We start from the raw sequence: 24,716 nt of genomic DNA, 5'->3' as shown, positions 1-24,716 counted from the left end.
ACAGGGAAGTAGAAGGATTCACAGCCCAAGTGAGGCAGAATGGGGCAGGAAAACCATGGCAGATTTGCCAGGCTCAGGGACACAGAAATGAGAGCTCTCCATGGTCAGAATGGGGCCCTTTGCCCAAAAACCAGAGAAAAAAAAGAGAGAAGGAGAGAGATTTTATCCCTGGCAGCAAAATATCTCCAGTTTGTCTCTCATTTTAATGGCATCTGCTGGGTGACAAGTGTCTTCTCCCAAGTGTGGAGTTACTGACACCCCCACAGACAGAGCAGCTCCTCCTCGGGGTCCTCAGGGAAGCAAAACACCAATTTCCCACCTCTCAGAGCACCTTGGTGTGCAGAGTAAGGCACATCTCTGTTTCAGCAAACAAAACTACAAAGGAAGCTTAGCTTTAAGGCCTGAGGTCTATTTTTATGAATTCTTTTTAAAATAATAAATGAATTAACAATAATTCACCATGCAGACACACAACCCAAAGCAGACACTACTGATTGTTAAACCACAAGCGACCAACAGATTTTATCCCCCTACAAACCACAATATTTCCAAACCAAAGTCTCCATGTACACAATTCCTCACTAAAGGCATGAGAAGCACCTCAGGGACTTTTCCTTTCCTTCTGCTCTTCCACCACGAGGACAAGAAGTCAAAGCAAACCCCAAAACTCTGGGTTTTATTCCCAAACTAGGGTTCCCTCCTCAATCTCACCGTGCACCTGCACCAGTTTGCATTTGTCCTCTGCAAAGCCAAGCAGAGAAAGCACAACCAGAGAGAGGGGCAGCTCTGCCAAACCAACCCATGACCTCACTTCACCCCTCTCCTCCCACTTCTCCACGGGGCAGGGATGGCAATCCCAAAAAAGCACTGGTGGGATCGATAGGAGGACACACAAGGCAGGAGAAGTTGGTGGCATCTTAAGGAAAAAAAAAAAAATAGAGAAAAAGGAAATCCAGGAGAGGGGAAAGGGAGGGTTCCAACTGGCAAAGAGGAATGCAGTGTTCCAGAGACAAAAAGACCAGTTAAAAGCAGCAAAAAAATGAAGAAGACTGGTGATGCCCTGCAGATCTTTGAGGCCCATGTGCTCTTTTAGGGATTATTTTTTGGGTTGGGTTTGCACAGTGCCTGGCACCCAGGGCTGCTGAGCTGGCACACAGAACAGTGTGGAGGGTGTTTGCTCTGGGCACGGAGGGGTTTGTGTAAAATGAGAGCAGGGGAAAGTGAGCAGAGGAAATGGTGAGGTTTCATGAAGAGGCAGATTCCACTGATCCATTTCTAGAGCTGCCCTCAGAGGGGAGAGGAATGGAGGAACCAGAATGGTCCAAATGGCAGAAAAATCCTGCCTGGAAGGAGCTGGCAGAGAAGGGAAAGTCTATCAAGGAGATGCATTAGCAAATTTTTAATGGAAATAACACTGCCAAGTAGGACTGACTGACTTCCTGGAGTCGGTGGCTCATCCATATTTTCACACTGCTGCTTTTATCTGGCCAGAATGTCTCTGCTAACTAGAAAATGGGTTTGGTTTGTTTTGTTTACAAAGGAAAATAATGGGGTGGAGTGGGGAAAACCACAAAAAAATGCAGCCAGTGCTTACTCTCCGGATGTACTGTCTCTCATGCTGAAAATATATGGAGGAAAAACAAGAGAACAGAAAGATAAGATAGAGAGGACATGAAAACACAAGAGACCCACAGAAGCAGAGCACAGCAAAGCATCATGCAGCAGGGAATGGAGCTCAGCAGCTACAGGCAGAAGCAGTAAGAGCCAAAGTCACCTCTAGCCTGGTGACAGCCAGGGTTTGGCAGCAGCCAGGTCAGACTGGGGCATCTGCTCACAGTCCTTATCTGCCACTTCTCCACCAGTTTGGCCCTCCTTGGTTTGTATTTTATTCTTAAAAGAAAACATTCTTATTCTTTTATTCACTGCCTCTGTCCCTCTCTGCCTCTGGGGTCTCTTCCTGCCCATGCTGCTCACACCCAGCAGGTTCCTAACGCTGCCTCTCCCCTCTGTCCAACCTCACCTCGCTGTTTCAGCCAAAATCCCACATTCTGCTGGCCCCCATCCTGCAGGAGGGCAGGAATTGTGGCTGACCATGGATGGCTGCTGCATTTGCCTATGGCTACTTCAGAGCCTCGAGGGTGGGGGCCCGACTGTGCAAAGGTGACACCGACTTTGTGCCCAGAGCAGGGCCCCTCGTGCTGGCAGAACGAAAAAACACCAAGGCAGAAGCAAAGGGTGCTTGGTGTTTCTCTGGGGTTGGTAGAAAATAATTCCTCTGTGGTCCCCGCACCGCCCTGAGAGATACAAAGGGTTTGCAGGGTGGCAGCTCTGTTTGTCACCACGTGTCACCCACCACGTGTCACCACATCCCGGCCCCTGTGCTGAGACACCAGAGGTGCAGGATGTGGGGAGCATCACAAGAGTGACCAAAAGGACAAAGCTTCTGCTCTCTGTCTCTGGCATCCCCTTCCTCAGGATGCCAGCCCTCCTTTGCCAGTGCTGAGCCATTTCCAGCTCCTCCTTCTGGAAATGGTCAGAGTGCCCCAGTGCCACTGCAAAGCCCCTTTGCACCTTCCCCCCACCCAGCCCGCAGCCACCCAGGGACAAGAGAAACAGGAGTACTTACATTATACCAACTCTGGCTTTTCTGTAAGGACAAAATAAAAGAGAAGCATTAGTTAGCACAGAGATCTTAGGATCAAAAAGAAAGAGGGACAGAGAAAGCAGGTCCAATCTGGTTTGGATCATTAGTGAAGTGAAAGTGGGATTAAACAGAAGATTTCAATGGGTTTCACAGTGTGGTCTAGCACAGTTATCCCCAGGTACAGGAGCAAGGGGCAAATCCAGCAGCAGGAGTCTGGAACAGGAAACAGGTCAGGCCAAGGTGTGCATGTCCACATGCACACACACACAGACATGCTGCCACCTTGTCTGCAGACCAGCAGTGCCAGCCAGCAACACAGGAGCTCATCATCACCACCACCACCATCATCATCATCACATCATCATTATCATCACTGCCAGCCACCTCTTTAGGGGCTTCATTCTTCCAGGTGGTAACACCCCCATTGCCCTGAACAGCCCTCGAAGCAGGGACACAGCTTTGCTCACAAAAGGCAAATGTTCCAAGGGGATTTTGAATTTTAAAAGGGAGACACAGGCACACACACAGAGAGCCAGGAACAGTGCTGTAGAAAATCGCTAGAGAAGCTAGGCAAGGAAAAAAAAAAGGCTGGGATTTTTTTTTTCAGCATTTCAGCGCACAGTGTTTTGCATCATCTGCACATGTGATTTTTTTTTTTTTCCATCCTTATCATGGCATTTCAGATGGCTGGAGAGGACAGGCCACACGTCACATTGGAGCACACAAAAGAGCTGGCTCAGCTTGGAAAGTCACGCTCGGCAATTTTCAGCTGGAGGTGAGATTTATCTGCAGGGAGAGGAAGAAATGAGCTTCCCACTGCAGCCAGGCTGGCTTTCCAAGGGCAGGACACTGAGCTCCTCTATCCAGAGCTGCCAGCACACACAGGAATCCCCCTTTTTGGGGGGGATTTCCCTCATGGCAGTGAAGCCTGGGAGTGCCAGAGCCCTTCCCACCGAGGGTGGGCAGCTCCAGCTGTGCTGTCCCCTCTCCCAAACACTTCCGTGGGAGCTGAGGATAACACACAAGGACAGAAGCAAAATTTCACTGCCTTTCCTCCTCTGAAGCCATCTTGCTTCTGACCTTGGAGAATTTTCCAGGCTTTGCAGGCAGTTTGGAATAGGAAGGGAAACATTCTGTGCTGTGCCTCGCCACAGAGGCTGCAGGAATTTCACTGGGAATTCCCTGGAATATTCACAGGGACACAGACACTGCCTGCCCACCAAGGGCACACGGGGTGTGCTGCCACAGGGAAGGAGAATTAATGAGGTCAGATTGGAACAGATTTCTGTGAAGACACAGGGGCTGCTCTGCTCCCACCCCTGGATCTTCCTGCTCCAAGTTCCCTGCGAGCCATTCCAGCCACAAAACCTCACTGGATCCCACTCTTGGAGCCAACATTTCTGAAGGATCCATTGCAGAGCTCCCAGTCTCTCGTGAAAAGCCCCACAGTAATACAGTACACAGGCTAAAATACAAAAATTCGACTTTAAAAACTGGAACACCCCCTTTTTCCCCAAATCCTGGGGCAAGGAGATCAGCTGGGGACTGACACAGAGCATGGCTCATATCCCATACTCGTTCCTCCAACCAGAGGAATTTCCTCTTACTTCCCACTCTTTTCCACACTTGGCCATACCTGATCCATTCATAAAAGACTGGGTGGAAGTCAATCCCTCTCTGCAAGTAGGACGTGGAAAAAAGCCTTATGCAACCCAGACTAGACTAAAAAAAGAACCAGGGTAATTAATCTGAGCCATGCACACAGCACCTTGTCCTCAGGAGCACAGGGCCTGAGATGGAGTGATTTTCCTGCAGATTTGTTTTGCCACCTGTCTGCCTTAATGAGCAAAAGGCGTAACTCAGAAATTCCTGGGGAAAAAAGCTCATAATCAAACCATAATTGGCACACACACAACAGAGGCACTGCTGTCACTCTGCCTTCTAAATCAAAGTGCCTGTGCCGTGGTGTCAGCACAGCCCAACAGGATTTCAGTCCCCCCTCCTGCATTCATTGCAGGAACTACTTTTTTTTCCCCTCCTCACATGTGAATTTCCCTGAATCAAGGGCCCTCTATAAAAGAGCTCTGCAGGTTCTTCTTTAAGCTCTTCCACGCAAAAAAATTATTCTGACATCCATAATTATATTGAGGTCCATCATTTTACCAACATCCTTAATTATACCAACATTCAAACCTCAGCTTTTGCCTCCAACAAGTTCAACAGACTTGTCCAAAATCCAAACAACCTCAGCCCTTAAATCTCCTTGTAATTTATCTTTTTTTTTTTTTTTAAGCTCACTGAGAGGGAGATGCAAACTGTGAAAATCAAGAGACAGTAAAATGGAGAGGGGGAGGAAAAAAGAAAGAAAAAGGAAAAACATATTCTTACTTTGAGCAGGTTAAGTCTGTCATACTGGAAAAAGAAACCATAAGCATTAGAACTGAAAAGAGAAAATAAATAAGTAACAGAAGGAGGGGGTTGCACACAGACAGGGAGAAGATGGGACAGGTTTGCAGAGATGATGCTACAGGAGCACAGAGTTCGTGGTTACAAGGGGGCTGTAACCAGGAAGAGCTTTGGAGGAATGTGAAAAACGGAATATTTTTCCTAAGCCTTGAATTGTTGCCTCTAAATAGTCACGGTTTAGTGCCCTGATGTCTCCATGCACTGCTGGGAAAGGCTGCAGCTCTGCAGGGCACACAGGTCACACACCAAACCTCACCCTGACAGAGCTTCTACCTCTGAGCATCACTGCCAGCAGCATCACAGCTCACCCCCTGCTGCTCCCGGGGGAACAGAACCCTTCTGCCAAGTGAATGGCACACCACAGAGCTCGAGGAGCATCCCTAAATCCCTTTCACACCTGGGCAAGCAGAGGCACAGAACCAGAGCTCAGGACACATTCCGGAGCCCTCTCTCCTCATCTGTGCACTTGCAAAAGCTACGCTGCCCCCCCGGCTTCCAAATGGCCATAACTCCTGGATATTGATGGAATTTATCCCCCAAACCCCCAGCCCAGCCCCAATTTCATTCCCTACTACCTGAAGGGGCTTTGTCCCACCCAGTGGGAGGGGTGGATGAGAAGACACAGCCCAACTCTTCTCATCGTGGCACACTGGAAGGACAAGGTGCAACAGTCATAAGCTGCAGGAGGGGAAATTCTATTTGGAGAGGAGGAAAAGCCTGTTCACAAGAGTGGTTAAGCACTGGAGCAGGGGCCTGGCCAGGCTGGGGGATCTCCAGCCTTGGAGGGCTGCAAAATGTGGCTGGACAAGGGTTTAGACCAAGCTGGTTTAACCCTGCTTTGAGCAGGGCTTGGGTGAGAGATCTCCTGAGATCCCTCCCGACCTGAACTGTTCTACAGCCCCCAGGACTGCACCAAAATTCAGATTTTCCCCCTAACTTAGTATTAATTCTCAGCATTCACCATTAGCTACAGGCATTGGGAAGGATCTGAAGGAAACCACTTTTATCCTTGGGCAAGAGCAAAATAGTCAAAAAATACATATTTCATTGCTGGTTACCAGCAGAAAGATTGGCTTTTCTGAGTTTGGAAAGCTGTCCCAGAAAAGCCTAAGGCTGAGTCAGACCTTGGTCTGTGGCACAGTGGTGGGGTCAGGGTGGCACAGAGCTCTGGGAAAGAATCCCTCGGGATGCAACTCCAGTGCTTAAAAAACTCTGCTGGAGCACTCCAGTGCTTAAAAACTCCTAGTGGAGCACTGCCTCCAACAATTCCAGTGCTTAAAAACCACTGGTGGAGCACTGCCTCTGACAATTCCAGTGCTTAAAACTCCTGCTGGAGCACTCCAGTGCTTAAAAATCCCTGGTGGAGCACTCTCCTGTGACAATTCCAGTGCTTAAAAACCACTGGTGGAGCACTCCCTGTGACAATTCCAGTGCTTAAAAACCACTGGTGGAGCACTCCCTGTGACAATTCCAGTGCTTAAAAGCCCTGGTGGAGCACTCAAGTGCCTAAAAATCCCTGTTTGAGCACTCCAGTGCTTAAAAACTCCTGGTGGAGCACTGCCTCCAACAATTCCAGTGCTTAAAACTCCTGCTGGAGCACTCCAATGTTTACAAACTCCTGGTGGAGCACTCCAATGTTTAAAAACTCCTGGTGGAGCACTCCAGTGTTTAAAAACTCCTGCTGGAGCACTCCAGTGTTTAAAACTAACTCCTGGTGGAGCACTCCCTCTGACGGCAGCGCTGCAGCACGACAGAACAGCACGGACAAAAGAGGGCAGGGAGCTGAAGCAGATCTGTCAGCAATTGTACCAACACAGCAGCAAACTCATGGGCTCAAGCTGTTCCACCTCATTAGCCAGACAGGTTGGGAAAGCAAACCATTCTTCCCGCAGGAGATGGGTGGGGAGAGGAGAAGAGGCTGAGAAAGGAGAGTTTAGAATCTTTGCCCTCGAGTTTTTTTGTTCCTGACCTCTCCCTGTATGAGCAGACAACAGAATCGTCTGTGTGGGGGGAAGCAGGGGGTTTAATGCCTGAAAATTCTGTGTTTGTGCCAGAGGAAACAGCTTGTGGAGCAAGGAACAGAGCTCCAGGCTGCACACTCGATGATCCTCGTGGATGCAACTCAGAATATCCTGTGTGAGCAGGGCAGGAGGCTCTGACAGGCTGCTGGGGGTCCTGCCTGGGATCCCCTTCCCTCTGAACTCATCTGGGCTCCACTTCCCTCCAGTTTCTCCAGCTGCCTCTCAGTGGTTGGGTTTTTCCCTCTCAGAGAAGCAGGGGATGGCTGCAGGTACCTCAGAGCAGCGCTGCACACACATTTTACACAGCCATCCCTCTGTCCCAGGCTTCTTCCCACCAATCCCTCTCCTCAAACCCTCTGCACCTCCAGCTCTCCACAGCCTGTCCTGGCCCACGCACCTCTACTCACCAGCAATCCTGTCAGGACCCTGCTACTCCAGACCTTCCACAGCACTCCTTTCACACCTCACCACAGTGCTCCCCTCGCTTATCCCAGCTACAGATACCAAGCACAAGACAAGCTGTCTAAAAAAAAAGACGTCAAGAAGCTCCCAGCAGACACCAGCAAATCATGCAAGGTCAGGCTGGTCACAAGGACCACGACCAAGGGAAGACAGTGAGCCAGCATTGCCCTCTGAGAACTTGCCTAGAAGGAAACCTGAGGCATCCACTGGGGAAAGGCCAAGACAAGGATTTTGTGGATTTTTGTGAAGCCATCCAAGCCATTCTGCTTTCATAAAGTGGAAATGCCAACAGCCTGGCACTTTCTCCAACAACATCCCACCTGCACTTCTGATTTTTTCCACTCTTCTGAGGGCAGCACAGAGGTGTGAGATCAAATCCCAAACGATCTTATCTCCAATTCAAGCACCCACAGAGGGATCTTCTGCTTATCAGCTCTCAGAGCGAGCCCATGAATTCTCACAATTCATTTGGGACAGGTCTGTTCTACCAGGTTCAAGCTGGGTTCACTTGAAATCACTGATCTTTGATATTTACGTCACACAGCAGAGCCTGCAAGGGCAGCAAGCTGAGATCACTGGCCACAAAAATGCTATTTATCATGAAAAGCAGGGAAGAAGTCATGGAGAACAACTCTCGTTTCTGAAATGGTGGAGGAAGAAGGAAAGAAAAGGGATCGTGGTTCTCCAGAGGATTTCTCCCTGGCAAAGACAGCAGCTCGCTTCAAGGGAGAGGGGAAAGCAGAACTTGAAGACTGAAATGATTTGGAAGCAGCTGCAGGGCTGTGATGAACAGGCCAGTTCTCAGGCTGTGTGAGCAAATACCAGCGAGATGCCAGTGATGTAAGTGAACCCAGCTTCCAGCTACAGGCACGGGGCTGAGCTCTTGCTGACATTCTCACAGCCACAGCAGGAGAATGCCTGACTGGGGTCAGCACTCAGCACCACAGGGAGGGTTCCTGAGTGGTGAGACAGCTCTACAGTGGGGGACAGGAGAGAAAAAAGAAGGCTTACTTTGGAGAGGCGCTTGTGTGACTTAATCGGAGAGAAAGCATGCAGGAATGAAAAGAGAATAATTAGGGAAAGAAGAAAAATTACCTCGCAGGTCAAGAGAAGGAAAACCCACACACCCAACAGAGAGCACTGTACCCCCTCTTCCCTGTGGAAAGCACCAGGAATCAAAGTTCAGCTTTAGCAGTCACTGTGCTGGTAAAAATCTCACCCCCATGACCTTAATTTTGAGGGCTAGGACGATGCAACTCCTCTCTGTGTTCCCCTTCCCAAGGAGCCCATTTCCCCGTGAGCACCCCCAGGGTGGCTCCGAGCACAGCGTGCCCTGATCCTCCTCCCATGCCACGGCTCCCTTTTGGGAACACGGTGCTGGCAACCCCGTGCTGAGGGTGTCACCCAGCGCTGGGACGGGGTTTGTAGGTCACTGCGTGCACAGGAAGCCAGGCTGACCTCAAGGGCAACCTCGGAACGCCAGTGATTCAGCTTGAAAAACCCTTTTCACCCCTCTTTTGAACTCACAGAGTCCCCCCACAGTGGTGAGAGATCAGAATGTGGGCCACTGAGTCCTGTTCCCTCTGCTGGCTGGCCACGGAGGGGAGGGGATGAAGATTTCTGGTCTGTGACACAATCCAGCAATAAATCAGGCAAAGATCTAACAATTCATTTTATACAAGCCATCAGAGTTCTGCCTGTGAAATTACTCAGGCTGAAACATCCCACTGCAAAACTCTGGGCAAACACAAGTGCTCCTGAGAGCTGACACATCACTGATACCAGGGTTATAATCAAAGGTTTGTTTGGTACCCCAGGCTCCTGTGTGTGTTTTACCAGGCACCACTGCTCACACAAAAACCTAGAGCCAAACCTGAAACCCTCTTCCCCTGCACAGCAAAGACAAGGCTGTTTCTAATCTGGTCCAAAGACACAAAAACTTCCTGGGGAAAATATCAGCTACCCTGGGCAAGCCAGCCATAACACTGCAGCCACGGAAGGAATGGGCAGGGGGTTGGAAAACTGACTCTGCAATTTGAACTGATCCCAGAGGGCTTGGATAGCACTGGGGAAATGCACAGGCCCGTCACAGGGGAAACCTTATTTATTTCATGATCCAGGTGACAAAAAGTAACTGCAACCAGCTGATTTTCAAGGTCTGTTGAAAACCCCTGGTGGAGGGGTTCTCCCACGGAGCCTCCCGAGGAACAGGACCTTGACTAGAGAAAGTTGCAGCCTCAGAGCTGTGCTGACATCTGAGCCGGGCGAAGGACCCCGAGTTAGGAGAACCTTCAGAAATCCGACGGGGGAGGAGGGAGGGGAATCAGCCAGAGAAGAAGAAGGCAGAGGACAGAGCCGGCACGGCGGCGGCCACAGCCCTCTGCTCGCCCCTCACCTTGGAGTTCTTGGCCCCGCTGCGGCCGGACTGGGAGGAGCAGCTCCGCTGGACGCCCTGCTCCGGCGTGGACGGGGACTTGTCCGAGGAGTGGTCGGAGCCCTTCTCCACCATGGCGTCCCCCGGGGCGTCCTGCGGCGTGGGCGAGCGCGAGCGTTTGCGCAGGATCGGGGAGCAGGCGGGCGTGCTGCGGTTGGAGTTACTGGCAGTACTGCAGGGCAGAGGAAGGGGAAAGAGAGCGGGGTCAGAGCATCTCCGAAGTGAAACAGCTGCACCCCGAGCTGCGCAGCACCCACAGCACAGAGCTGCTTCCTGAACGAACGCGCCCGGTGCCCCCCGTGCACTGAGGCAGTTCTCTTTTACCAGAGGCAGAGGAACTGCTGGCAGCGGCAGCTCCAACCACCCCTCAACCCCTCAGACCACAGAGCAATGCCCACGAGAGGGAACTCGTTGGCTCCCGTGGGCTCTCCGAGTTTCAAACGATGATCTGAGCTTAGAAAAATCAATGTAAGCTCAAGAACGACAGAGGTGTCAGCGTGTTCAACACAGCCTCGCTCTGCCCCTCCTTTATTAGTGCAGCTCTTCTCAGCAGGATGCACGAAAACGGGGTCACACCTTTCAGAAAACACCCCAGCAAAGAGCATCACAAACGCTGGGGCTCTGGGAGGGGAGTCACGGTGACGTTCAATGCAGCATTTCCTGTACAGAACCATCCTTTCCCACACCAGTTAGAGCTGGGCATGAAAATGGTTTGCTGTGACACAAAAGCCTTTGTGATTAAAAAAAAAAAAATCAAAAATTAAGTTCCTTTTTCACAATGGGAAAAGCAAGGCCTTTCAGAGTTTTACAAAAATTATGAGGGGAACGGAACTTCTCATTCTCTTTCCTCAGCAAATGCCCCAGCACCCAGATCAGCAAGCCAGTAATGTACAAACTAATACAGAACAGGAAAACTCAGATTTCCTCACTGTTCCTTCTCTTTTGATGCCTCTCCTTCCTGCCAGACTCTTCAAAATACCACACACTACACCCATTTTTCCCTCCGTCACTCATTTCCTTCAGGAGTCAAATCTATTTCTGACCAGACATCCTCGAGGCTTTTCCAGCTGGTCACAGAGGGGCCTGATGCAAGCACTGGATCTGTGCTAACTTCTTCAGGAGCCTGTTATCTCATGAGCAACACCAAACAGGCCACATCTGACAGCACAGGCAGCAGGGAAAGGATGGAGGAATTACAACTGCAAGGGATTGAATTACAGAAATTGTTACAATCAGGCTCTTATGGGCTATGATTTCAGCCAAATTGCACACAGCAATCACAACGATGCACAGCAAGGCACTCCAAATGGATCATCTCCTCCTTGAAAATCCAGAGGAGCTGAACACGTGCCTGAGGTTTCATTAATTCCCAGATAAAAACCATATCCATCCCTTCTTACCTCTGAAGATGCCAAAACCATTTTGCAAGCATTAGTTAGATACGAGCAGCCAGTGTAACACGCTCCCCCAGCAGTTCCCAGGTTTGGAGCGGTTTGGTTTTGGATGAACTGGTCTTGTAAATTCTCCTTTATTTGCTCACTGCTTGTGTCAATGCACAAGTGATGAAACTTTCCCTGAAGAGCCTGCAGGAAGCACACAGCCAAGCTGCTTATGCAAACAGGGCCAGAATCAGATTTCCTAGGAGCTGGCACCAGGAACAGCAGCGTGGAGCTTCCCAGGAGCCCCTGAGAAGATGCCTTCACCCCTATAAAGTGTGGGATTTCATCCAGATCATGGACAGGCTTGGGAAAATGGGTGTGCAAAATGTTCTCTAGGCAGGAAGGTGGATTAAGTTAAACTCTGCTCTGTCACCTATTTCTACCCAGTAGGATGAGAAATATAAGATTTAGAGCAATAAAAACCTGTTCAAATGTCACTCAAACCCCAAGGCAGCTCCAGTGCAGAGCAATCCCCCCTTGGCTTGGGGCTCTTCACAAGGGGCAATGGCACATCCCCAAGGGAAATATTGTCACATCCTCTTGTCCTGTGCCCTCCCTTTCCCTGGACAAGGCACAGGAATATTGAATGCTAAACCAGTGCAGCAATAACTGCTGCAATATTCAACATTGAATCCCCCCAAATAATAATTGAAGCAAAAGGAAAATAAAAAAAAAAATTATCTGGACCATTCTCCCAGAAGCAGTGCCTGCCACAGTTTAGGTGTAACATGAAGTAAAATTATCAGGGATGTCTTAGTTTATTGAAGTATTAAAAAGCATCAGGTTCCTTCACAGATTTTCAGCTGATCCAGTCAAAATGGGTGTCTGTGCTCCTGCAGCTCCTTCTCCTGCTAAACTCAATTTTAGCAGCCCTGCAGAGCTATCTTGGTGACTCCGAGTTCATCATCAGCAGCCCCAGAGATGGAAATGGTTCTGAATTGCCATTTTTACTGTAGAAAAAGGAGACTTCTAGTTAAAACCTCTAAATTCTGAGGTCCTGCTTGCCCCCAGTGTGTTTGAGGCAACATAAGCTGGTTTACGTGAGAGGTGCCCAAAGACACAAGGCAAGAATTTGAAGCCATTGTCCCTGACTAGCACATGTGTGAACACATGTACTAATTTCTCCTCTACAGCTCTACAAAACCTGAGTTTACCACACACAGCCTCCGTCTCATTTTCGGTTTGTGTGAGTTCACAGTTTCACTTTGAGCTTAAGTTTAGAGCAGCTCTGTAAAGACCAAGCCAAATTCAGTCCAGGCTCTGTTTGCTTTCAGTTTGCAGTTGTGAGATTTTGCTGCTGCTCAATTAAAGCTCAGAATGAGCAGCTCAAAACCAGGGTAGAGCTGGCATCACATTAGGTGAAACTCAAGATGAAAAATGCTGGAAAGTTTGGTGCTATTTTAGTCTCTTTATGGTCTTACAGAGCTCCTCGAGGTGGGTTTTTAGCCACAGCCCAGCATGCCCTAGCACTGCAGCTGCACAGGAGCAGCATCACCTTAGATGTTTTAGATCATTTAGATGCATTTAGATCATTGCTTACAGCTGGCAATTTTATTTTTGCCCAGCTCACACTGCCAGAGCCACAATTTTTGGTGCCAGCTGTGCCAAGCACAACCTTGGGCAGATTCTGTCTTCCAAGCTCATTTTTTAGTTTAAAAAATGAAATCCATCCGCATCTATCATGTTAGGCATGGGTGGATCCTCACCTTTGCAGAAATAAGGGGGGAAAAACAACATCAAGGGCTCCTTCTTTGGCTCTCCCCGAAGTCAGTGGCACAAATCTCAAACCCAGGAGGGCTGAATTCCCCTCCTACTCTCTGATGACTGGGAAAAGCTGAATATTTCTGCGTGAAGGACTCCACAGACAGAGAAAACGAGGAATCTGTTAACTGAGCTCCGTGACAGCGAGGATGGGCACAGAAAGCACAGAAAGGGCTGCCCCTGCCCCGAGCCCCTCCAAGCTCTCCCTGCTCCTGCTCCTTCCCTGGATTTGAATCCAGCCCAAGGCACAGCCATGACGAACGCTTTCTGCAGTTGCCATGGCGACCACGGCCCGCAATTGAACCAGGAATCGACGCCTGAAATGCCAAAACGGCTTGACCCACTTTGAAAAAAAAAAAAAATATAATTGTAATAAATAACGCCTTAGAGACCTAATTGCCCAGAGTGCATTCAGGGCCTCACATCCCCCTGCAGAGCAGCCTTCAGCACATGAGACAGGCTAAGTGAGGGACAGAACACAAACAAGCCCACCTAAGCAGCAGCCCCTTTGCTCTGAGGTGAAAACCCCTGCACGGAGCATTTGAAAGCACAGAAGGCTGGGTTTGTCTCCTTGGTTTATGTCCTTGCTGTCCCTAAAGGGAAAACCTCATCAAAATACCATCAGCAAGCGTGGAGTGGATGGGAAGGGGCCGAACTCTGCTCAGACGTGGAGGAAAAGCATCAATACCTGCAGCAGTGTAGTAAAGAATCTGTAGCCTGCCAGTATCTTGGAGCTGGAGAGGGGTTTTTTAGCAGAAATTGTAGTGATAGGACAAGGAGTAATAGATTCAGACTGAAAGAGGGGAAATTTAGGTTGGATAAATGGAAGAAGTTCTTCCCCATGAGGGTGGGGACGCCCTGGCAGATGGGGCCCAGAGAAGCTGTGGCTGCTCCATCCCTGGAATTCCAAGGATGGGGCTTGGAACAGCCTGGGATAGTGGAAGGTGTCCCTCCCATGGGACAGATGATGTTTAATGGCCTTTCCAACCCAAACCATTCTGGGATTCTACAAGCTTTCCTTCAGCTGATGAAAAGGAATGTTTGGCAATGCATGGACCAGCCCCTGAGACACCAGGCAGACACAGAAAAGCCAAATTTCTCCTCCAACACAATATTCCCTGTAAGGGTCTGAACCAGGTGATGGACAGAACTTCGCCAAGCAGTCACTTCTGGGAAAGATATTCCACAAGTTGAGCTTGGTGTCCTTAAAACCATAAAGGAACTCTTTACAATGTTTCATGGAGAACTCCACAAGAAACCTGACTTTGTGCAGTCTGTTAAATGAATTCTGCATGAATGACACCCAAGCATCCTGAAGTGACACAAAATTCTGTCCATCCCACCAGCTCTGAAGCCACAGCCATCCCTGGGACTGACACAAGCAGCTTTTCCCCAAATCACAGGTGCCCCAAGAGCCAGCAGCCAGCTCCAGAAGGGCATTGTCACAGCACCTGTGACACAGGTTAGCACAGCAAATTCCTTTGGGTCTGCCACTTGCAGGATGTGAATAAGAATTCAGCCAGAAGTAGGAAAAGGACCAAAGAATTTTGCAACTGGAGCAGCTCAGCTGAACAAGGAGCAGCCTCAGGTACACAGCTGTGACCACCACCAGCTTCTCAGGGGCAGAAAAACACCACCCACACCATTCCCTGCAGTGCATTTCTCAACCCCTTGGATTTCCTCATGCAAGTCCTGATCTGGAAAGCTTAAAGGCCTCCAAGTCTCCTCTCAGCACTCAAAAGAATTCCAAGAGTCATCCTGCAATTACTCACTCCTCCCTGCAGCACCGAGCTGGTAACGAGCTCTTCCAGGCCAGAACTGGGGTTTGTTCTGCAGTTTGAGCTGAATTCTGCTGAGCAATATGTCCCCAGAGCAGCAGAGATGTGCATATTGAAGCACATATTGAACTCTCCCTGTCTGAAATCCATGGGCTGTGCAAAGTCAAGCCTGTGCCTACACTTTCCTGAGCAAGACCAGAGGAGATCCTGGAGGACAACACAGAACTTGTGCTGATAGTCTGGAAAAGAGCAGAAAGGTCAAGAAGGCACCTCAGGCCTGGCTCTAGCACTGAAAAGAGTTAATTCTCCTCTGAAACAGCTATTAGAGGGGTTAATTAGACGCCTACAAAGATACTTTTCTGCCATCCAGTCTGACATCAGTGGAAAAGAGGAGATTCAGAAGCTCATTATGCAGTCTCCCAAACGGCAAGCAGATGGTAACAACTTTTGATCACCAACCTACACTCCCTTCAAATTGATAATCCAAGAATGAAAACCTGCACAGATCCTGGAGCAATTCCCTGGGCCCGCCATTGCTCTACAAGCAATAACAAAATGTTCTATTTCTATTACATCTCCCAGCAAGAGAGACAAAAGAGAAAGCAATAAGTCAAAAAAGCAATGACACCTGCAGGGCTGTGCAGAAACCAAGGAGTGCTTCATGACAAGTGCTTTGAAAAGAATCATAAATAGTCTGCCTTCTGCATGTTTTTTAGCAGCAAAGTCCAGCTTTGTTTAAGATTTACTCTATTTTGACATTTCGCAGAACGCTGTCCTCCCATGACATCCAATCACATGTTTACATATTCATGAAATAAAATTAATGCAATTATTATGCCTCAGAGGATTAGCAAATCACTGCAAGCATTAGGAAGGAATTTGCCTTCTGCCCACAGCCAGCAGTGCGAGGATGGGCAGATGCATTATTAACCATGTCATTGTCCCCGTGGATCACCCGATCCTGGTTACCACTGGAGACAGACCCATGGACAAACGGCCTCATCTCTCACTGAAACTCCCCCTCAGCCAGCTTGGAAGCAACCTCTCCCTTCCTGCTTGGAGTGACTGCAAAAATCCCGAGGAGAAGTTGGAAAATGTTTCTGAAATGCAACAAGAGAGATCTTAATAATAAATCAAACAACGCACCAGTCACAACTTGGAAAGGGTCATTAATGTGCAGGGAACCACCATGGGTTATAAATCACACCCTAAACCCCTCCCTCAGTCACAAATTATTATCATTCCATTTGCTCCAAAGGAAGGCAAGCCACATAAAACGAAGTATGGTGGATAATACAAAGAAATCTGGAAGCAGTGAAGGGGAAACAGCAGCAAGTAAGAATTTCACATCCCTCTGAAGGTGACAGACACAGCCCCACCACAGCCACCTGCAGGGCACCCACTCTGCAGCTGTACTTCCCAAGGAGGAACAGATCCAGGCTTTGTTTTCCTCCCCTCCCCACCACAAAGTCAACAGCTCTTGTAATTAACAGCGAGACCTGCAATGTCTGATGCTTCCATCAACATCTCCAAGCCTGGAACTTGGGGCAGGACACAGCTCACAAGCCTTGTTTAAAAAATAAACAAAACCACAACAGACACTGTTCAACCATCTTTGATGTGAGGGAAGTTCTGAAAACCTGACAGCTCAAAGGATAAAAATAAAAATTAAAATAAATCCAAGCCGTTTATTTTAATCCTTGTCATTTCCAAGCTAACATCAGAATCTTTCAGTGCTTTGGGGATGCAATGCTGCTGTCCTATGTGCTTCATTTCAAGGGAGAGTGAGATAAAGCAACAAAGCTGGTGATAAACAGCCAGGCCCACTTTTGGGTGGGGATGTAGCTGTGATACGACTCCCAGCTTCCCTCCAGAAGAGCTCAGGCACTTTTCCCTGCTGTAACTCCAGCAAGGCTTCACGGACTTTATGCCCAGCACAGCACTGTCCCCCTGAGCACATCCCAGCCTTGTGGCAGGGGTTCACAAAGCCCTGACGGAAGTGAGCCTGAGGAAGGCTCCGAGGAAGGCTGGGAGCAGCCCCGCAGCCCGCGGGGGCGGACAGGGACATTGTGCAGCAGGAGCAGGAGACAAAGCTGGAGCTCTGCATCGTCCCACTCACTCCCACGGCTCGTCAGCACAGCCGTCACAAGTTAATGGAAGATGTTGTGATCCTCAAAGCTGGGATCAAACAAATTCCCTTTGTTCAGCCCTTGATGTTTCCTCCCTTCACCTTTCCGAAAATAACAACGCAACAATTTGTGATCGATCCCCTCCGTGCACCCCCCCTGCTCTGCTCCAGCCTTGCAGCAGCACTGGGCAGCTCCGGGATAGAACCAGAGAGGGTCAGAACCCCTGAGTGCAAGAGCCACAAATGCCCTTTGTCCTGAGGACCCGCCTCAACCTTGTCCCCCACTTTAACAGAGTTTCTCCTGCTTCATCCAGCTGTTTATCAGATGGGGGTTCCATCCAGCTGTTTATCAGTTGGGGGTTCCATCCAGCTGTTTATCAGATGGGGGTTTCATCCAGCTGTTTATCAGATGAGGGCTTCCCCAAGAGAATGCTGGAGAAGAATGTTGGTGGTTCCAAGTTATTGCACTGCTGTAAAATACATCCCGAAGATTTGACCTGAAGTTTCCATCCTACTGAGTCAAAATCACAAGCTGCATCCTAAATCTACCAGCTTCTCCTGCAGATGCATGTGATTTCATGGAGCAAGGGAACAGGAATATATTCTCTTTTCTGAACCAGCATTTCCATGATGCACAGGACAATGTCAGCCACCAGTAATCTAAGAAAATGCTATTTTTTAGGGCACTCAGCAGATTCTCCCTGTCTGTGAACACACACAGTGCAATGAATCCTCACTTCCTACTGCTCTCCCTTGCCAAAAAAATATTTAAAAAAAACCAAAAAGCCACCTGTATAGACTCTGGAGCAGAGCCTGAAAAAGCGGCACAAACCAAATCCTGCCTCTCCCCATCAGTGCAAATACACAAACACCGGGAGAGGAAGGCAGAGCGGAACCACGAGCCCTTGTAGAGGCAGGAGAGCACATGGGCAAACAAATCCAACCATATTCCTGCAGCAGCTCCATGACGCATCCAGCTTCGACCCCCTCCTGCCTCTCTCTTCCCCTGGACCCAGATGTTATGGCAGGAATAACTGTCCCCGAGGGAATGGGGGGATGGGGGACAGTGGGAATGGGGGATGGGGGACACAGCAGGGCGTGAAGGGGAAATGAGGAGGGGTGAGGGGAATGAAAGCTGGAGGAAAAAAAAGGAAAGAAAGAAAAAAAAAGAAAGAAAGAAAAAAAAAGAAGCCAAACAATCAGATTTGCCCATTGTTTGGAACAATCGAAAAGGCTGTTTTAGCAATTCCGCCCTGCAGGAGAGGCAGGGCACGTGCGTGGGGGACAGAACAAGGAGAGGAAAAAATAAATAAAATAAAATGGAAAAATGAAAAGGGATCAGCCCGCGGAAAGGAAGAGAAACGAAGCATCTCTGCACCATGATGGCACTCCGCCTGCTTTCCAGTCCCCCGAACGGAGAGCAGCAGCAGCAACCAACATGGACTCCAGCTTTAATCTGCCCGGAGAGCGCCTGTGTGCGATGGAGGAGCCGCAAGAGCCGAGCCCTGCGTGTGACACATGTGTGACAGCGACAGCACTAACCTGGCAGCCATTCGGGAGCGTGGAGCGGCGCGGCAGCGGCAGCAGCAGCTAGGCGGAATTCACTCGGGATCGCTCGGCATTCATGGGGGTTCATTCATTCATGCACTGTGCGGCCAGCCGGGAGGGTACTCACCTCCTGCAGCATGGCACGGCCCTTCCCCGGGGCTCTCAGGGCCGCCGCGGCGCTGCGGGCAGTGCCGGACACGCCGCCCCGGCCCCGGCCGTGCCCATGCCCGTCCCCCCGCTGATGCTGCCCGGTGCGGCCGCACACGCTCCGCGCACACGCGTGCGCAGCGCTTTACATAATGCGCCCACCCCTGCCCGCCCCGCTCGCGTCTCCCCCGCCAAAGAGACCCCCAAGCGCTTTACAAAGGCTTGAAAAGAGGCTACGAGTTATAAACCCGACAGGTTGGAAACGTTGTGTTTGTCCTCCCCGTTTTACATTATGCGCCCACCGCGCTCGCATCTCCCCCGCCAAAGAGACCCCCAAGCGTTTTACAAAGGCTTGCAATGACCCTACGAGTTATAAACCCGACAGGTTGGAAACGTTGTGTTTGTCCTCCCCGTTTTACATTATGCGCCCAGCCCTGCCCGCCCCGCTCGCGTCTCCCCCGCCAAAGAGACCCCCAAAGGCTTTACAAAGGCTTGGACAAACGCTGCGAGTTATAAATCCGACAGGTTGAAAGTGTTGTGTTTGTCCTCCCCGTTTTACATAATGTGCCCAACCCGCTTGCATCTCCCCCGCCAAAGAGACCCCCAAGCACTTTTTCGAGGATTTAAACACTACGAGTTAAAATCCGACAGGTTGGAAATGTGTTTGTCCTCCCCGTCTCCCTCCTGTACACCCTGCTCACATCTCCCCCGAGGAACCCCCAAAAAAGCGACCCTAAATGCTTTTCAAGGGAATCAACACACCCACAATTTCAAGGGAATCAACACACCCACAATTTCAAGGGAATTAACACGGAGTTAAAATCCGACAGGTTGGAAACATTGTGTTTTGTCCTCCCCGCCGCACACGCGCTGCTGGGAGAAAGTTTCAAAGCCTGAAAGCAGGAACAGGCAGGAAAATTAAACCCTAATTAAGTGGCCGCGTGGATTATCTGAGCTGAATTAAACAACGCTCATTCAGAGTTAAGGTGACCTCAACTCAATTTAGCCGGCTCCGTCTAGGAAGCTAATTTGGTTTCTTTTTTGTTTTGTTTTGTTTCTTTTGCCATGCTTATCCATCTGTAAACAGGCCTGGGATTTTTAAAGAAACATTATCAAGCAAAGTTTAAAGCTTTTTCAGCATCAGTAGGTGGTGTTTCTTTTGAGGACACTGTATCCCTCCAAACCTCCGTGGGGACATCTTTGTTCCAGAACAAGGAGATGAACTTCAGTCCCTCTCAATACAATAAATAAGGGACAGTAAGTCCCTCTTATACAATAAAAATTAAGCTGAAGGATTATAAGAGAGAAAAACAATCACCCAGCCTGCATTTTGCCTCCCAGCCTATGAAATTAGGCCTTGGGTGTGCAAGGAAATCGTGTAGAACTGAGCTGGAACTGCACTAACACCCCTGACTGGAGCACAAGTGTCCACGTGTGGAATTACACTGAATTATTGGACTCGGGGTGCTGTGAATGACCCCCACTGACAGCACGAGGAGCTGTTCCTTGAACGCTGTAAATGCTGATTACTCTGCCCTTTGCTGCTCTTGTTGCATTTTGCCCCTTCCACACCCAGGGTTGAGCATTTTCTCTTCTCTTGACAATCAGTCCCAGCTTTGAGTGCTAATTCCCAGAAGAGCATCTTCCCAAAAGGCTGATTCTCCATCATTCCACTGCAATCAACATCAGTGGGAGCAGGAGGTGCTCCAGCAGGCTCAGACCAGAGCGATTCAAAGGCTGCACAGGATTTTAAACTGAAAACTCCACCACCATACACACCTTGGTCTGGATACCACAACACTGCCATCACCTTCATGTTACTCAGAGATTACACCTAGGTGCATGTGAATTCACTGTTTATGTGCCACTGTTCTCATAAGTTTGTTGCATCCATCAGCCTGAGCTCAGTTTTGTTGTTCCAAATGCTTCCCAGAGTTTGCCAGCTGGAGAATTGGAAATATATTTCGAGGAAATGACATTTTAAATTCAAATTTTCCCACTCCCTGTGCCCAGGGCAGAGCCAAGGATGGTGTGACCCCCACTGAAACACCATGGCCAGGACTGTAGCCAGGTTCAGTGAGTTTATCCAGATCTGGATACACTCAGAGAAGAGCAACCAGCACTAAAGGCAGTGGCACTGAATCCTTTCAGCACAGCCTGGAGGCCAAGGAATGGCAAGATTTAAATGCTCACCTGGAATCCAGGTTTGTTCCCACTGGGTATCAGCTGGAAGTGCTGAAAGCTGAAGCTGGATGAATCCTGACCAGACAAGAGAAACCTATTTTGGGAAGCCAACAAAACTAACCACTGTAACTAATTCAAGGCTCAATTACCCATCTGTGGCAGACATTATTATGCAAGGGTTTGTGTTCTCCCAAACACTGTTCTGTACCTCCAACCAGAATCAATTCAAGCCTCACACTTTGCATTCCACAGCACTTGGAATGAGATATCTGAATGGTCCCATTTTGTTTAGCAGCCTATAGATGTTTCAGTGTTTTTTTTTCTCTTCCAGAAAGTGAGAAAATAGTTAAAAACATAATTCTTAGCCTCCACAAATTTTGATATGTTTAGTCTGGATGAATTTTAAGGTTTGAACAGATGCTATTTTTCAATAGTCACATGAGTTACACTGACCCAAATGCTGTGATAAATTCAATATAATGGCTACCTCAGATCTGGAACACACAAAGGCTCAAAGCAGGTCCTGGAGTGGCAGGACAGACATGAGGTTAGGTCTAACCCACCCTTCACACTGTCAGGAGATAAGATGAACCAAACAAAAGTCCTGCTCCCAAAAGCATAGTTAGAGCAGTAGTAAAAATACAATATTTATTTCGAGAAAAGCTTCTTAGGCTTCTCTGGCATGGTGTGCAAGGGGCAAAGTTCTGGGGAATTTGGAAAACCACACAGCACCTCAAAAGCTTTACAAACTTTGTCACATCTGCAAAGTTTCACTCAAAACTCTTGGAAGGACAAACAGTTTCTACATTTCTGCAGCACCATCTCTGGCACTGAAGACAGCTCATTTCATGGTGATAAAAGTTAGATAAAACTGCACTGAGAGAGGACCTTTAGGAGCCTTTAAGGAAGCTCTTCTGGACATAAAGCTGCAAGTTCCTGTCTTGTTCAAGAGCTGTAAGAATGCATTTTATGTCAGCTGGGTTTGCTTGCATGGGTCTGCTGTTCAAGGCCCAAGACAAGGACTTTATTTCATGTGTGAAGGACAATGTGAGCATCTGCCTGCTGAGCATGACACGGTCACAGCCCTCAGCCTGGACACCACAGCTCTACCAAGCCCTACAGGAGGACCAGAGCCACATCTGGAGATCCCTCCCTTGGAGGATGCTCCAATTTCAGGCACACCTGTGTCAGGTTCTTCGGTGTCCCGGCAGGCAGCACCTTCTCCTTGCCCAAACTGCAGTGCCTGCAGGGCTGCTCTGCTGCTGTAACACAAGCACTCTCATGCATATTGCATCTCCCAGCCCCGAGGAAATGAGGCACTGGCCGAGTAATTAAAGCCCGGGGCTGGTGACAGATCCGTGGGACACAGAGGATGTCCAGGCCTGCAGAGCATCAGGTGGGGCTGGGATCAACTCTCCAGGCAGCCAGAGCAATCCTACCCTCCCTGTAAGGCACACCAGCGGTGCAGAACAAAAAGAAGCCTTTAAAATCTGTCTGCACAACGTCAGGCAGCAATGAGCACCTGCATGTAGGGTTTCTCATTTCCCCCCATAATTCTTTGCCCACCTTTAACATGATCTGGTTTGAAAACTTAAAGCCACTGGGAGAGCTATTCCCCAACATCTCTGCCTGTCAGCTGAGTTCAGAACAGAGCCAGGGGGACACACTTGCTTTGTATTTCCAGCCTTGCCTTTGAAAAAGACACATCAGAAATGTCAAGAAACATTGAAGGAAACTGAGGGAAAACTCAGTGCAACAACTTCAAGATGTGCAAGCAGGATTAGCACTAGTGGGTAACTGGGTGGTAATTAGCATTTTGCACATGTTTAATTTGTTTTTTTTTGCTTGTTCCACAGCTGCTTTTCTGCCATTCACCCTCTTTAGGAATGAATGGGTGGGCTCCTGACTGCACAGCATGGGACAGGGGGATTCTCTGGCTGGGGTGTTGGTCCTGTTTGATAACTCCTGCTCAGCCCACGGGTGCTACTCCTCAAACCCCACAGGATTCCTACCCTGTCACGCAACAAGAAGCACTCTCCCTTTTCCCTTGGGGAAAACGGGCTCCCAGACAGGTGCCAGACCAAGCAAAACTGTTTCTGAGCTGGCAGTGGCATTTTCACAGAGTCCATGGATTCCTTCAGCAGTGGGGGCTGGAGGAGGCAGGGAATCATGTGCTCACAGGCATGGGGAGGAAGAGGGGGAGGAGGAGAACAAGGGGAGAGAGAGAACAAAGTGTCAACATCTTAACTGGGACACACAAAGAGCCAGTTCTTAGTAAGAACTTAATCCAGGATTAACAAGAGGTCAGCTACCTCTGCAAGGAGACTGCACTAAAAGGAGCTAATTAGCTCTCCTTAATTGCACAAAAGGAACCACACAGAATTAGAGACATTCACCAGCAGCAGGTCCCACCTCACCCAGGAAACACAGCCCTACCTGCTGACCCCAACACCAGGCTCAGACAGTCAGCACGTGCAGAGCCAGGAGCAGCAGAGGCGCAGGGATGGATGGAAGGGCAAAGGCTGTGGGGAGGTTCAGCATCAACAAATGCTGGAGCCTCCACCAGCCAGGACAAGCATTTGTAGCACAGCCAGAATCTGTCCAGGCAGTTTCCTCATCAGCCACTGCCATGGTCTGCCCCAAATCCCTGAGGAAAGCAGAGCTCTCAGTTCACAAACAGGGATGCCCATGAGGGTGTTTAGTGCAGTTCTGGCCTTCTTTAAATCAGTGTGATCTCTGAAAATGAGGAGGAAGAGTAGCACAAGGCAAACCAGTTTTTCCCTGTTGGCTGAGGCCAAGAGAATCCCATCCCAACATGGAGAGGCACTGGAGGATAGATGTCAGGAGAAATGGAGAGCACACAGCACCACAGACAGGCAGCAGATCCCACCTGGAAGCCGCCAGTTTGGAATGATGCAGTGGGAAAGGCTGCCTGAGCTGCCCACCCACAAATCCCCTCTCTGGAATTTCTAACCATGTACCACTGACACACCTGGAGTTCCCTGTCAGCCTCTGCTTGGCACTAAATCCATCTGTTTTCTCCTGTGCATTGCATGTTCTGTTCTCCTGCACTGGGGTGTTGCCCTGTTCCTTTAAAAGTTTTGAAGTTCTTTTAAAAGTTTCCTATACCTTCTGATGTTGACATATTTCTACTGGAGTTTCTCACGCACTGTCATGTAAATAATGATTGTTTTACATTCTTCTTTGTGGGAAGAGAAAATTGATGAACTGTTGGCTTGACCAGCGTGGTTGGAGAGGTGGCAATTCCATCCTCCAATCCGCTGTCACTTTTAGAATTCTATATATTGCGAGGTCAGAAATAAAGTTTCCTCTTTTCCCTCTTTTGCATCTAGCGTGAACGTGTGAGTTATTTCATGTCATCTTTTACCCCACAAGCCCTTGCTCTGCACTGACAGATAATGGATCCAGCAGTCAGTGCGCTTGAAAATGAAGATTAACAGGCACATCAATAATGCCAGCAGATGTCTCTGAGATGGAGCACTGATAAAAGGAGCTCCTGCATTTATTTGGGTTATAGCACCGTGCTGAGGGCTGGGGAGATCAGGCAGCCACGGGCCTGAGTGCATCTCAGCAGGATCAGCTCCCCTTTTGGGAGGATGAAGGGAAAAGCAAAACAGCTTTTCAGAGAAGGCAGCCCTACAAGGAAAATAACAGAAACAGGAGCTAACCCTAATTACAGGTCC

General features: G+C 49.2%; 1 protein-coding gene across 1 annotated transcript in view; it reads right to left on the bottom strand.

The window, feature by feature from the left end:
- The window catches only part of GRAMD1B (GRAM domain containing 1B), a 50,447-nt gene extending 31,671 nt beyond the window's left edge, over nt 1-18,776 (bottom strand). Inside the window, exons 1-3 of the mRNA XM_053996818.1 lie at nt 18,676-18,776; nt 9,989-10,199; nt 2,627-2,647 (exon numbers count right to left, since the gene is read on the bottom strand). Coding sequence (XP_053852793.1) covers nt 2,627-2,647; nt 9,989-10,199; nt 18,676-18,686 — 243 coding nt within the window. The 5' untranslated portion in view covers nt 18,687-18,776. The remainder of the gene's footprint in view (nt 1-2,626; nt 2,648-9,988; nt 10,200-18,675) is intronic.
- Nucleotides 18,777-24,716: the final 5,940 nt, after the last annotated feature.

Source organism: Vidua macroura, chromosome 22 (assembly GCF_024509145.1).
Source record: "Vidua macroura isolate BioBank_ID:100142 chromosome 22, ASM2450914v1, whole genome shotgun sequence".
Classification (NCBI taxonomy): Eukaryota; Metazoa; Chordata; class Aves; order Passeriformes; family Viduidae; genus Vidua; species Vidua macroura.
Note: the sequence above shows the minus strand (reverse complement) of the source record. Positions and strands in the feature narration are given on the sequence as shown.